General features: G+C 32.2%; 1 protein-coding gene across 1 annotated transcript; it reads right to left on the bottom strand.

Annotated features, from left to right (window-relative positions):
- Positions 1–660: 660 nt before the first annotated feature.
- Positions 661–14210, bottom strand: LOC123672064. The gene is made up of 3 exons (XM_045606039.1): positions 13870–14210; positions 4758–4914; positions 661–918 (listed from the first exon to the last, which is right to left on the bottom strand). Exons 1-3 carry the CDS (start codon positions 14017–14019, stop codon positions 821–823), a joined length of 405 nt encoding a protein of 134 aa, XP_045461995.1. The 5' UTR covers positions 14020–14210; the 3' UTR covers positions 661–820.
- Positions 14211–14378: the final 168 nt, after the last annotated feature.

Genomic DNA, 14378 nt, shown 5'->3' with positions numbered 1-14378 from the left:
TTCCATCCAGGCTCTAAGACACATGAGGCATCTTTTAGATTTGTGCGGGTTTTTGTGACTGTAAGAGCAGCTCTGGAAAATTGTCTTTAAACGCTGAAGATGCAGCGTTGATAAAAAATCCTCGACCAATATGGTAAGATATTTCTGAAACTACCAAAATCTACCAATAGATTTCATAGAAATGTGAGAAAATTACTAATAAAGTCACACTGGCGAATGCTTCAGTCTCTCGGCGCTTGAGGAATCCCTTTATTTACTCTAAATGCGCACTAGATTGCAGAAATATATGCCGTGCGACGCGTGCATATCAAGCTCAAGTAATATCAAGTAGTCTGATATCAAGTCAAGCAATAAATATCTAAAATCAAGTCAAGCTCACGTATGTTTTCACGAGTTTGATTTTCAAGTTAAGTGGTTGGTTGAAATATCAAGCTATTTGGGTTGATGAATCCCTAGTTATGAAATTAACCTAGATAAATTCTAACCAGTTAATTCAATCAACTTTTTTAAACAAAGTAAAAAAGAAAAAAAATCTGAAATTCGGCAGAAAAATTATTTATATTTAACATTGAACTTGACAGGTCAATCAGACTCAAGAGCCAAGTTTGGATTATCGATCATTTCATTTAATGAAATCTTCAAATAGTCAATGAAAGTCAATTCAAGAATGAAAAACCTATATAATTTTACTTATACATAGATAACAATAAATATGCATATATTTGTAATGAAAACTAATATAACTGACCTATTATACATTAGTGCGATTTAATGAAAACATATTACAAAGGGGATCATAATCGTCTACAATAATCACATCTTATATTCTATTTTCACGGGAGCTTTCCATACCATGGACGAACCTCGTCCTCCTTTTCTTTCCCATGTTGCAGATTTTGAAATGACAAAGCGTGAGATCTGAAACAGATGTTCAATATTGAGTTATTTTTAGTCCGGCAAGAATGGATAACCGAATAGAGAACTGACAGACAATTATGCTTTCAATCATCAACCTACAATCAATCGGGTTTGTTTTCATTTTATTTATATTTCTATATTATGGCCTCCTTAGGAATTTGTAGTTTTGGATTAGGGAAGCTTTATTGAGCGTTTAAATGAGGTAATTCTTTTCAGATGGATTTGTGCTAAAAAATTGCGAATGAATAAACGAAGAGCTCAATAACAAAAAAAATCTCATTCGCAAATGAAAATAAGAATTAAATTGACGAAAATGTAGAAGAAGTAGATTCCACAATACCTACGTCGGAGATGCTATCGTATGACGCAAGATAATAAATACTCTCCTAATGGAGGTAGCACAATGCAAAAGTTTAGATCTTTTTTTTCTTGGAGGGGGGTAATTGAAAAAAAAATTTGTTGACGACTACGTTTACTCATATCTGTAATGCGAGAAAAAGAGGTTGGATAATGAAGTTTTAACCAGTTACATGGGCCCGCAAATACTTTGTTTTCGAGATATACAGCGTGTTTCTTGTAGTCCCTTTTTGTGATACCTATACCAGTTTATCGAGTTTTAATTAATCTTTGATACAGATTGGGTAGATAAACACCAAAACTTATAATTAATTTATTCATCACAGCTTATTGACTGGATTTTTATGATAAGTTGGATTTTCTTGAGGATTACTAGGGATCTGTTTGAATTTTTTTCTCGCAATCGATAACAGATGCGATAAAACTACAAAACCAGAAAGTGAAGTACTGGACCAGAGTTCCTTCCACGTTTTTATAAACTACCAGAGGTTCACAAAAAAAAAAAACAATTCTGAATGAAAGAACAGGGAACTCTTCCAGAAAAAATATCACCCTGTAAATTTGCATTCAAAATTAGGATATCACATGATGAGAACTTTGAATTTGAATATCTATGCCAAATTTAAGTTGAATTATTCTATCTCTCTATCTCTATCTCAACCTTATCGCATCTGTAATCATAGAAATATTGGGCATTTCTTTTCCAATATTCTTCTTGAAATATCTATGGTTTTGATGATGTTATCAGCTTGAAATTTGTTATGAACATTCTTTTCAATATTATGCAACTGATTTCTCAATTTCATATCGAATGGATGGGTATTTCTTCAATTATTGAGAAAACTAAATTTCTTATGGTAATAACATTCAACAGATTTTGATCATTAATTAATAGTGAAATGAGACAATTCAGTGCTGAAAATTTGATAATTACACACTTATGGTTCAACTGAAATCCTGTTATTACTCTGGAACAAGCGCGAAAGAGGGTACAAAATGAATAACGATTTGAAATTTCCATGATAACTGAAAAATCTCTCATTTTTATTGTTTCTCGAAACTCATAAACAATTCTACGACCTACGATTCTGAGAAATGTTGATAAAACTAAAACAAATCCAGCTGTACTTAGCGTTGGTTGGGCAATGTACATGCAATATTCACCTTGCGATTATAGACCTTTTATAATCTGCAATTCAGAGGCTGTCAAGACCACAGAATGATCGATGGAGAAATTTTAAATTCCTTGTATTTCTATTTCACCTGAATTCATTCAGTTGTATAGGTCCTTTAAAGTTTTATGTGTGTACTGATATCGTTGTATTTTTCCATGATCTAGTAGTTGGGCATGTTCAAATTGAGATTACAACCTTTGCAAGGCGATATTCGGCCAATGGGTGCAATGACCTCTAAACCTCACGTGGTGTGGTGAATATTTTTTTGCTCATTTTACAAACTACACTTTTGGTGTTGTATGACATTCATCATTAAGAGAAATAGTAGGTATATTCGAACAACAAACTCCGGAAACTTTGAATTTTCATGGTAGATTTGGATCTCAAATGGTGGAGTTTGTTAAAAATAGTAAAATTTTAGTGACAACATATTCACATAATAACAACTTTCGTATCGGAATCGTTATCAGAATCATAGAAAATTCGAGCAGAACATCGAAAAGAAGGAGGAAAGGTGATCTGTGCGAAGTGTTTTTACATGGTGAGTGCAAAGTATTACATTGAGAGTGAGTTTTCTGAACTCAAAACCTCATTTTTCGAAGTTCGGCAATAAATATAGGGTTTTCAAATAAGAGGATTAATTTGAATAGCCCGCTTTCTGGGCTGCTGCCACTTTTGAAGCAGTCATCTTTTGACATTTGAGGAGTGAAAACTACGCCATTACTAAAAATGGAACGATACACTACACAACGTTGTATCTTCGCTGATGGGGTATCATACCCTTCAAAAATAATTATTAATTCATTTTCAATAATTCGAGTGTGCGCTTTTTTTAGAAGTTAAAATGATTACTTAGTTTAATTTCACCTACAGTATAAAGGGAACAAAGTGGGACCAAAGTGCTATATACGAATCATTGCCATCACTTTAAACGATCGATTACTTTAACTACATTTTCCCAGGAAATAATAAATCAACCGAAGTGTATTAATTTGTATTTATTTACATACGTACAGTACGCCTCAAAGGAGCTGATCAAATATGCGAATTGAAATAAGCAGGCTATTTGTGATCTCCATATTTTTAGTTATTTGGTTTATAATTTACGGTTTTCTGGCTCGTTTTATAGAGGAAATTCTAGCTTCTTTTCCATTTTCACAGCTTGGAAATACGTAGCATCTCAAAATGAAATAAATAAATCCTTTTGATTCTTCTTCATTATCTAGAAATTTTTTTTTGATGCTAATAATGAGATACCTGAAATATTCATACACATAGCTCGAAATGTATTTTTTAATTCATTCAACTCCTTATGCTCTCGGACATATAACAAAGTTTCGATGGTTGTTGTCTATGGTTTGATAGTTGAGAATATTAAACTGTGTTGGAATTTCTGTTCAGTAAGGTTTGGCAATTCATCATGAATCGTTCAACGCCAGAACTATGCTTCAAGTTGTGGAAATTTACTTTGAAAAAAATTAATCTGTTCGCGAAGTTCATAGAGCTCTTTTACCATTTCAAGGTCAACAGTTGCCTTGTGTGCAAGCAATTCTTGCAGTAATTGATCGTTTTCGTACTAATTTTACTCTTCTCGATTCAAAACCATCAACAAGACGACAAAATGTGCGTGCCAAAGATAATTTTGTTGTTGTAACGCGAAGTTTTGAAAAAGTCGCCGAAATGTCAATAAGTCACCGTTCCCAACTTGTTAGTCTTTGTTTTACTTTACTTAGGATCTCAGCTTACGTGCCTATAAAATACCGAAAATCATTTTCAAAAAATAAATGAAATTGTCTACCTGATTATAATAACAAAAAATTCATTCCAACAATATTTCTGTATTGTATTATCATTTAAAAATTTCAAGCTCTTTAAGAAACAGCCATTGATACTATTTGACATCTCGTGAATTGTCATATAAATAATCCGAAGTTTGGTTTGGTTATGAAAGAAAAGATCAGTACTTTCTTTAATGACTACAAAATGGCGAATGCGCGGAAAATTAAAATGCTGAAATGATCAAAATGTTGTTCCAAGTGGGAGAAATCCAAAACAGGAGATGGGAATGAAATGATTAATCAATTTTGTCATTTCTTCAATGATAGAAGTATTCCACATGTTCACATGTACCTTGATATAGTCATTTTTCAATTTATGTAGTTAATTTTCATTACATAGTTGTATGAATTCAGCATTTATCAATTGTTCATGAAAAACAAACAATAACTGAAGAATAAACTTGATAGAACTCAACATAATTGTCTCACTCTCTCAGATTAATGATTATTCTTTATCGATTGAACTTACAGCTTGAGTATCTTTTGTTTCTCTGTCTTAATGTTTTCACCAAAATGTAAGTTTGGATCAGCTCTCTATCTCTATCTGTGCCAAACTGGTGACCATTTGAAATGAATCGTTCTTCCTCGGAGAGAATGTCATATTCGTTGCTGTCATCTTCATTATCCTGAAATAAATCACAAATTCAAAAAAGGATACACAAAAGGTTTTCCAATAGGAATGATACATTATGAAATGGTAATTATAATGGCAACAGTGAGTATAATTTTTGACATTTGTCATTTCATTTGTTGGTTATTCCATATAATCATGGAAGGATACACGCTTCAATAACGCTTAAAATTTGTCAAATTGTTCTCAAAATCAGAGCTTATTGGTAAATACTGACAAAATTTCAAGAATAATTCATGAAAGACATTATTCAGTTAATCTACTCACTATTCGTCCTACTGTAGGCAATTTTGAAAGTGGTTCCAACGTCTCAGTACTTGGTACTGGTATCTTGTATTGTTTGAAAAAAATTCACATTCAAATTTTTCTAGCATAGGGCGATAAATGATTCGTCCATTTTTTCATAAAATTCTCTCAGTATTCACATAGGAGCATCTGTCAAACTTTGGTATCCATTCAAACCAGTTTTTTTCGACAAAGTACATTTCATAAATTTTTTTGCGAAAAACGAAAAGTTAGAAACATTTTTTCATTCGCAAATTAAAAATATTCACTTTTTACAATATAAATTATTGTTTAAAGAAATTATATGTAAAAACCCCGTAAAAATCGGTGACTTGTAAGAAGAAAGATCTCTAACTTCGTTTTGACCAGAGCCGCCTCTTGGTAGTGTTACCTCTTAAGATTTTTTTTTCATCAAATTGTATAGAAATTAAAGAATAAGGATGAACCTGATATTCTGATCCCGATTTTATACGATAGTGAGAGAAATGAATTTTTCAATGAAAAATACGAGAAACCCACTATTGTATTCCACATTCTACTCAGAATTCCAGTAAGGTTGAAGTAAAAGTTACTGAGTTACTTGATTAACTTGTCCCTGATAATTACAATATAGATGTCGAAACGGCGTTAAACGTAAATAAGGATTTCGTGGGTAAGAAAGTAGTGACTTCAACTATCGTACATAATATATTAGTCTCCGATAATATTCCAAAATTAATAGCTTAGATGAATCATCATCCTTCATCAAGTTAAACACTCGTTCTACAACAATGGAACAAAAATTTTCTGAACATACTATTCCACTGAATCACAGGAGAAAAATAGCTAATGATATAAGCGACCTCTAGCATAAAGGAGTTCAAATCTAGTTGAACTGAATACAGCAATAATAAGATGTAATATATGTCTGTATACATTACATATTTCATACTGTATTTCATATAAATGTGTAGTTTATGTTGATATCGACCTGTCGTTGCATCATCGTTGAGAAATTCATAGTAACTTGTTTATTGTCATAATGGCCCAATATCTCTTGACATTCGTTTCAAATTATCCTAGAATTCATTATGTGTCATGTTCTAGATAAGTCTTTTTTTTAACAATTTATAAGACTGTTGATCTGGATTTTGCTATAATGTACTTCCAAATTGATATTGAACATTCAGAGGAATTTTCAAATAGTAAATATATCTGACAATAGATATATAAATCGATAATTCTGTAAATGAATCAAGAATCATTTATTTGAATTTGATCTGTTGCTATTATTTGAAATATAGGTAGGGAAATCAAGGATATTGAATATGAATTATGTATTTATCTATATATTTAAGGTTGATATGTTGGTATTAGTTTTAAGGGTAGGTTCCGTTTCGAGTGTCAAGGTTAATTCTAATTATTCTACGGGTTTTACAAATATGGCCCTTCGAGGATTTATTTTCATGATAATTTCAAAACTAAAGGGTGTTTTTTTAGAGCGATAGACCTTTAAATTGCAATAAAACAACGATGGATTATTCGATTGACATGAATTTTATTTATCCGCAAGATAATCTTGTGGCATTACATTTTAAATACGATTTCTAGCATATAACTGCCACGGCTGGCTCGGATGTAGTCCCATCTGGACGTTCAATTTTCGATAACTTTTTCCAACATTTGTGGCCGTATATCGGCAATAACACGGCGAATGTTGTCTTCCAAATGGTCAAGGGTTTGTGGCCCATCCGCATAGACCAATGACTTTACATAGCCCCACAGAAAGTAGTCTAGCGGTGTTAAATCACAAGATCTTGGAGGCCAATTCACAGGTCCAAAACGTGAAATTAGGCAGTCACCAAACGTGTCTTTCAATAAATCGATTGTGGCACGAGCTGTGTGACATGTTGCGCCGTCTTGTTGGAACCACAGCACCTGGACATTATGGTTGTTCAATTCAGGAATGAAAAAGTTAGTAATCATGACTCTATACCGATCACCATTGACTGTAACGTTCTGGCCATCATCGTTTTTGAAGAAGTACGGACCAATGATTCCACCAGCCCATAAAGCGCACCAAACACTCAGTTTTTCTGGATGTAACGGTGTTTCGACATACACTTGAGAATTAGCTTCACTACAAATGCGGCAGTTTTGTTTGTTGACGTAGCCATTCAACCAGAAGTGCTCTTCATCTCTAAACAAAATAAAATGGACGTAGTGCGCGATACGTATTCCGCACAGAACTATTATTTTCGAAATAAAATTGCACTATTTGCAAGCGTTGTTCAGGCGTGAGTCTATTCATGATGAATTGCCAAACCAAACTGAGAATAAATCACTTGACAGCTGTTGAATCAGTCGCCATCTTGAACAGGAATGCCAACTTAAAGTTATATACCTCGAAAAAAAAACACCCTATATGTACCTACTTGATCAATCGGGATGAAGTTCGAGCCCTATTCGAAATCTTATGTTGATTGCTTCACCTCTCACTAGAACCAGAGAAAATACCCACAAGAAAAATATCGAAAAAGAATAGTCAATAAACCCTAAAAAAAATTGTAAAATCGCGTGAAATGAAAAGTTCTGATAACTTCTTTATTAGGTAGGTACTTTTTATACAAACACCTTCTATAGGCACTTTTTTCAGTAGAATTCATTGGTGTGTAATTTTCATAAAATTAAGTACCTACTTATCGTTATTTTCTTACGAGTGACATAGCAGTAATTGATTGCAAAAGCAAAAAAAAACAATTATGAGACCAAAGGATGTGGTTTGTTTCTTTCGATGTAAAAGTTGAGATATCTTGGGAATACCCCAGTGCATTACTCTTTTAATTAGTTGCAGTGGAACTGGTTTAGATATATTCTTCTAGACTTTCGAAAAAACCCAATGAGATTCATGTTGAACACCACTCACCAGTTTCACAACTTCGGCATGGTAGATTTGAAAAAAAAATTGAAAAAAGGTAAGAATTAAAAAGTCACCAAAACCCATTATTGCAAAATTGAAATCAAGAAAATATTATCATACCAAAAAGTTGTAAATTCCATCAGATCAACAGTTTTTTCAATCAAGTAGTCAATAGTTCGTCAACAATCAATCTGAAATTTGAAAATTTTCCATTCAAAGAAGATAACTGTCTCATGATGTCGTTCTCTCTCGAATGCAAAGCAATAAAATATACGATTTGATTTATTCCGATTGACTTTTATTGATTTCATTTTCGTATGAGCGAATGATACGTAAAAAGACATTTTATTTTAAGAACGACAGATAGGTACCTATTTATTTTGCTGAATTTATCGAGATGATATTGAAATTTTCCCATTCTGAGATTCATCTTCTTTTGGGAAAGTTTCATGGTAGTATGTCGTTGAAATTTTCGAAAAATCAATTTTAATTTCAGTGCCCTATCATTTTCACATGATGAATTTCAAACTGGAAATGGTTTTGAAGGATTCTACAATAACTAAAAAATAGATATTTAATCGAATTGATACTTAGTTGTTACCTGTAAAATAAAAATTGGAATAGGTACAAAATGAAATGAATGAATACCAAAGTTTGACTGATATGGGAAAAGCTACATGGTGGTAATCCCTCTTAATACACGTATTCTGAAATTATGATATGTGCTCATTTGTGAATACTGAGATAATTTTAAGAAAAAATGGACGACCCATTCATTCGTCTCATTGTACATGATCTGGTTTCTGTAATTTTATTATTTAGTAAAAAGAGATCGGGGGTCCTCGAAGATTTTTTCTTTAAGTCTTATGGTTCTCGAGGTGCTTTGAATGTGCATTGAATTTGGAACACCTGTACTAAATAAAAGATTATAGTAAGTACGTTTTCGAAAATTCTCTTCGAAAATTTCGAGGTTTTTAAAATGACAGAAGTGAAATTTGCAATTTTTTCGTCTTGTAAATTTTCAAAATATTTTATACCTATGTATTCAATCAGGTATCACCTCACTAAAAAAACAGGATTCGATTAAATCAGAAATGAATATATGAGATTCTGAAATGAATATTCATATTATCTATAATGATTGAGTTAATGGCTTCAAATTTTCTCGAGATCATCTCTCTGAAATTATTTATAACATAATCATGTAACTCGATGCAGGCTTCAGTTTCTATTGAAGCTTTAATCAAGGAATTGAATCTCAAAGATCTTCAATACACCTTCGCTCCTTTTTTTCCTGAAATTCTAATGAAACCAGAGTTGGCGTCATTCATGTTCATTATTCCCCAAATTAATCAAGAAGCTTAGGAGAGTTGTTTGAGGGATTGTTGAACCCAAAATTGAAATAAATAATGATCGAGTTTTCGTAATATATTAGTTACGCTATATAGAGTGTTCCCAAATTGGAGGTATAAACGAAAGTGATAGATTTTTCGGTAATTTCAAGAAAAATAGGCCTATAAACATGGGTTCTAAAATCTTTATTCTCGAGATAAAGGGTGGTGAAGTTTGATTTTTTTCATATTTTATTTTTTCATAGCACCTTCCCGTCACAAGATATTTATGAGTTATGCTAATTTTGAATGCAAATCTACAGGGTGTTATTTTTTGTGGAACAGTGTCCGTTTTTTACTTGACCACTGGTAGTGCGAAACTTTGATCCAGTGCTACACCTTTTGGTGTCTTGCAGTTTTGTCGTATCTGCTACCGATTTAGAAAACAAATTTCCAATATATCTCCCGAAATCCTCAAGAAAATCTAAATTATAATTAAAATCCCTTTAAAAATCTGTGATGAATGAATTAATTAATAGTTTTGGTGCTCATTTCTCCGATCTGTAGCAATGATTCAATAAAATTACATCATAAAACAGTAGGACTATAAGAACCGCTGTATTTCCAAAACAAAGCGTTTGCAAGCGAAGGTAGGATCTCTAATTATCGTTTGTGAAATGAATTTTTTCTTGAGTGTTACTACGGATATGTTTTGCTTGATATTAATTTGATCCTTTCGATCTAAGATGTTTAAAATAATATTGAAAGAAAAAAAATGATAACTTATTCATCAGAAACATCGAATTTCGAACTAGGCAAAATTAAAAATGTGATAAAAAATAACTCTTTGTCGAATATTCAAAGTTCAAACTGACTTACAAAACAGCATACAATATTATTAATTGATTTACGACTTCACACTATCGAGTGATTTATGAATGATTTATTCTGTCATATACTTATCAATTATATTTGGAAAAATATCAGACTAATAATTCTAATCGTTGTTGATGTTTGTATAAATATGAAATATCATTCAGATTGCAAAGCATAAATGAAGAAAAGACTGTAAATCAAACACTATAGTATATTATTTGCGCCTACATCACCAATTATTATCTACATTTAAATGAAAAATATAATACCTATAATATGAATCACACTGCGAATTTTGAACTCAAGGTTTATGAAATGAATTTTCGAGAATTTTTAATTGCCAAATTATTTATGATAGTTCTTTCAATATTATCATAAATAGTGAATAAAATAATATCTTCAATTCGCTATTGCATGTCATAAAACTTTTTAGAAATTGATGTTTCGGTTCTTTATTTTTGGTCTTTGAAATTGAAATGTATTAGTATTCAAGATTAAAGCGATATAGTAAACAATTTTAAATCGAATTTTATGTATGCTGTACTCTGTATGTCTCTATATGACGGTTTTTTTAATTTTTATCTTGAATTAAATACATTCCAAAATGAAAGTTTCACGGGAGGTGGAATAAGTTCTTTCTTTGATCAAGTTTGTATAAATCATCCAAAAGAAAATGATCATTAATCTGGTTATTTTCAGAAAATGTCTATCTATCGCAAGATTCCTCTTCCTTTTTTCAATTCCAGGGTTGTGATTGCAGTGCAAAGGGGAGAAATGATTCGATAGTGGTTTCTATTCCAGAAAATATTTACCTTGAGGAAAAATTTGCCCATGCGTGTTGTTTCACAAAATTGAATGTTTTTCGCTAGAAATCACATGTACTCACTTTTAACTGACCAAATATACTCAGTCCGAAATAAAAAGAAATATGTAAATTCGAAAAAATCACTGATTGAGGTCAAGATATTTTGAATGCTTGTTTCTTCATGAGCCTATTGCGCCCTTGAATATCACAAAACTGTATGAAAAACTGATATGAGATGTGATTTTTCACGATGTCATTGTTGTGTTGGTTTATGATAATAGATCGATTCTCCTGAAATTCGGTGAGAACATTCGAATGATTATTTTACATGAACAAACTGAATTTCTTTTTGAATTTTGTATGGTGCTGGTAATGCGATCCATGCAAAATTTTGCATCGTGTTTAAAATTGGGATTATATAGGTCCTAAACGCGAAATTTCGGTTGGATTTGTTTTTTTTCAATATTTTGCAAATTTCATGTTAGTGTGGAATTCGAAATTTTTATTTTGCATGATTCTCAATACATAATTTTGAACGGCTACATTAGTGGAACCCTCAATTTCGATACAAATTTGTCCACTAAGGAATCGCAGCTTTCGGATTCGAACCTAACCTGAAAATTTCAAGTTTTTGGGATTTGAGACCGTAAACATGATAACTCCCAGGTAAAAATACCTAGAAACTTTAAATTTGCAGGGTAGGTTCGGATGTTGAATGTCATAGTTGAGTTTGTTGACGGGCATAATTCGACTAGGAGTTTCATGAATATGGTCGTTTAAAATGTTGTTTTTCTGTTATTTTTAAAGCTGCACATCCTATCGTCATTAAAATTTATATTAAGATGAAAAACAGCTATTTCAAGCTTCGTACGAAATTTTGTGTGATCGCGTAACCAAAATAAGAGAATTCCCAAGAAAAATCACTCAATATTTCATTGACACCAGATATTGAGTGTTAATATAAAATACCAATTTCCAACTGGCCACTTCATCAGAATCATAGAAAACTCAAAAAGAATATTGTAGAAGAAATACCCAATATATCTGTCATAACCGATTCAATCAGGATGAGGATCTGCGTGTGAATTTGGAATGATAATTTCAAGGTTTTTGTGAAATTTTGTGCTGATAGCGTCATTAGAACTTAATATTTCAAAGACAACAGATTCCACTGAGTTGAGATTTTATAGGTGAAAAGCAAATGGATATTAATTTCAAGCTTGACGCAAAATTTCATATGGATCGTATCATCAGTATCAAAGAAGATGTGTGCAGAGTATCGAGGAAAGCACCAGCATAGATTCAGGAGGTGTTGAGCGCCCGTTCGTTCTACTGTACCCTTGGAGACCACAAAAAAACGCAACGAGTTGATATTTGGTGAAATTTGAAGTCTCACAGTTTCTTATTTTCAGTTCAATTTTCGAAATTTTTTTTGTAAACTATAGATAAAATTATTAATTTCAACTTGCATATTCACTCTCTGGTTGAATGCTGGATATTAGTTATTAGATTAGAGATCTGTTGTTAAAATCTAATTCTTAAACATCCTGTGGGATCATTTCATGTTCAAAATTTCCAAACTGATGATTTTTGTTGAGGAACATCCCTTTTCAACATTTTGTTTTTGGTATCATGCCACTAAGTGAACTAGTTCATTTTTAACTCAAATCTACATTTTACCCAATTTTGAGATGAGATGGCTTTCTCCTTGTGCCATAATATCAATTCGACTGCTCTGTTTATGAGCAATGAGAAGGCAACAATATATTGTTCAGTTTTAATGATAATCAATTATTGCAAAGTTTATTTGTGCAAACTTAATCAATTCAAATAAAAATCAAACTTCGAAACAAACCAAAGCAGCAGCAACTCAAAAAACCTGAAGAAACGTATTTTTTGCATCTAATTCAGATTAATATTTTATATTACCATCTCTAGCTCTTCTCACTGCCTGCATACGTAGATTCATACTATCAATTAGGAAAATCTTATTTCTAAAAGTAAACCGATGATGACAAAATTCATATTTCTCTTAAAAATGAATTAGTGCACTCAAAGCCATGAACCAAAAAATAGAATATAGAAAAGAAATAGTTCCTAATAAAAATAAGTAAAAATTTTACCACGAAATTATTCCACAGGATGTTTCAAAAAAGGGGGTTTGACAACAAATTTCTAATTGACCCTGAGTGAAATATGCAAGTTGAAATTGATAATTTTATCTACACTTCACTGATAAAATTTCGAAATTCGAACAAAAAAAATAAAAAACTATGAGACCTGAAATTTTACCAAATATCAACTTGTTAATTTTTTTTGCATGTGAGTGTACTAGTGTAGGTAAATATGAATCAACCGACGACAATCTTAATGACATTTTATTGGTTTATTATGAAATAAATGACATTTAACATATTGTTTATACCGTTCTGTGAAGGAATGAACGAGCGCTCAAAAGCTAGGTCAGCGCTTTTCCTTTAACTTTGTAGTTTTACAATAAAATCATCATGTCTTACATTTTTAATAATAATGGAAAATGCCATACCGTGAAACGATCAAATTTGGTACACACAAACTTTGAATTTTGCAACTTTAACGTATTGTTTTATTTATAAGTGGAACATAATTCAAATATTTATATTACGTTAGGAATACAACGAGACAATATTGCTAGAAATTATCGAATAGAAATTCGACAAGTGGTCAGCACAATCTTAAAGAACACAGCGGCGTTTTTCAAGAAGATCGACTCACCTTCAAGTCAATATAAGCATCGTACTCCTCTTTGATCTTGCCGATGGAATCGCTCCTGATGATGTACCCGGGATGCACCCTTGGATAACCCTGGATGAAAGACCTGCAATCCACCCTCAGAACCAGGATTATACCGAGTAAAACGATCATGACAAGATATAGGAAATCACGATAAAAAAAAAAATTTTTAGATCAAGTTGGCGTTGGTGATCTGATGCGTACCAAGGCACACTTTGGTTTGCTCGAGAGCGGATTCGAACGATATTTGTATGATCGGAAACGCGCGTTATTTGTCACGGCGAATCACAGGTATGAAATTTCGCCGATGTACGCCAGTGGACTTATAAGATCAGGTAAGTGTCGGAATCTGTTACCCCTCTCTTCGAATCCGACCACCCGATTCGCCAAAATGGATTCGGAATAACGTTAACACGATTGGGGAAAATTCCTAACGTTGATGTGCATAATGTTTATTATAGATGCACATGGTTCTGGCTTAATTCAACGGA

The sequence above is a fragment of the Harmonia axyridis genome, chromosome 2 (assembly GCF_914767665.1).
Source record: "Harmonia axyridis chromosome 2, icHarAxyr1.1, whole genome shotgun sequence".
Classification (NCBI taxonomy): Eukaryota; Metazoa; Arthropoda; class Insecta; order Coleoptera; family Coccinellidae; genus Harmonia; species Harmonia axyridis.
This window is presented reverse-complemented; position numbering and strand designations above follow the sequence as displayed.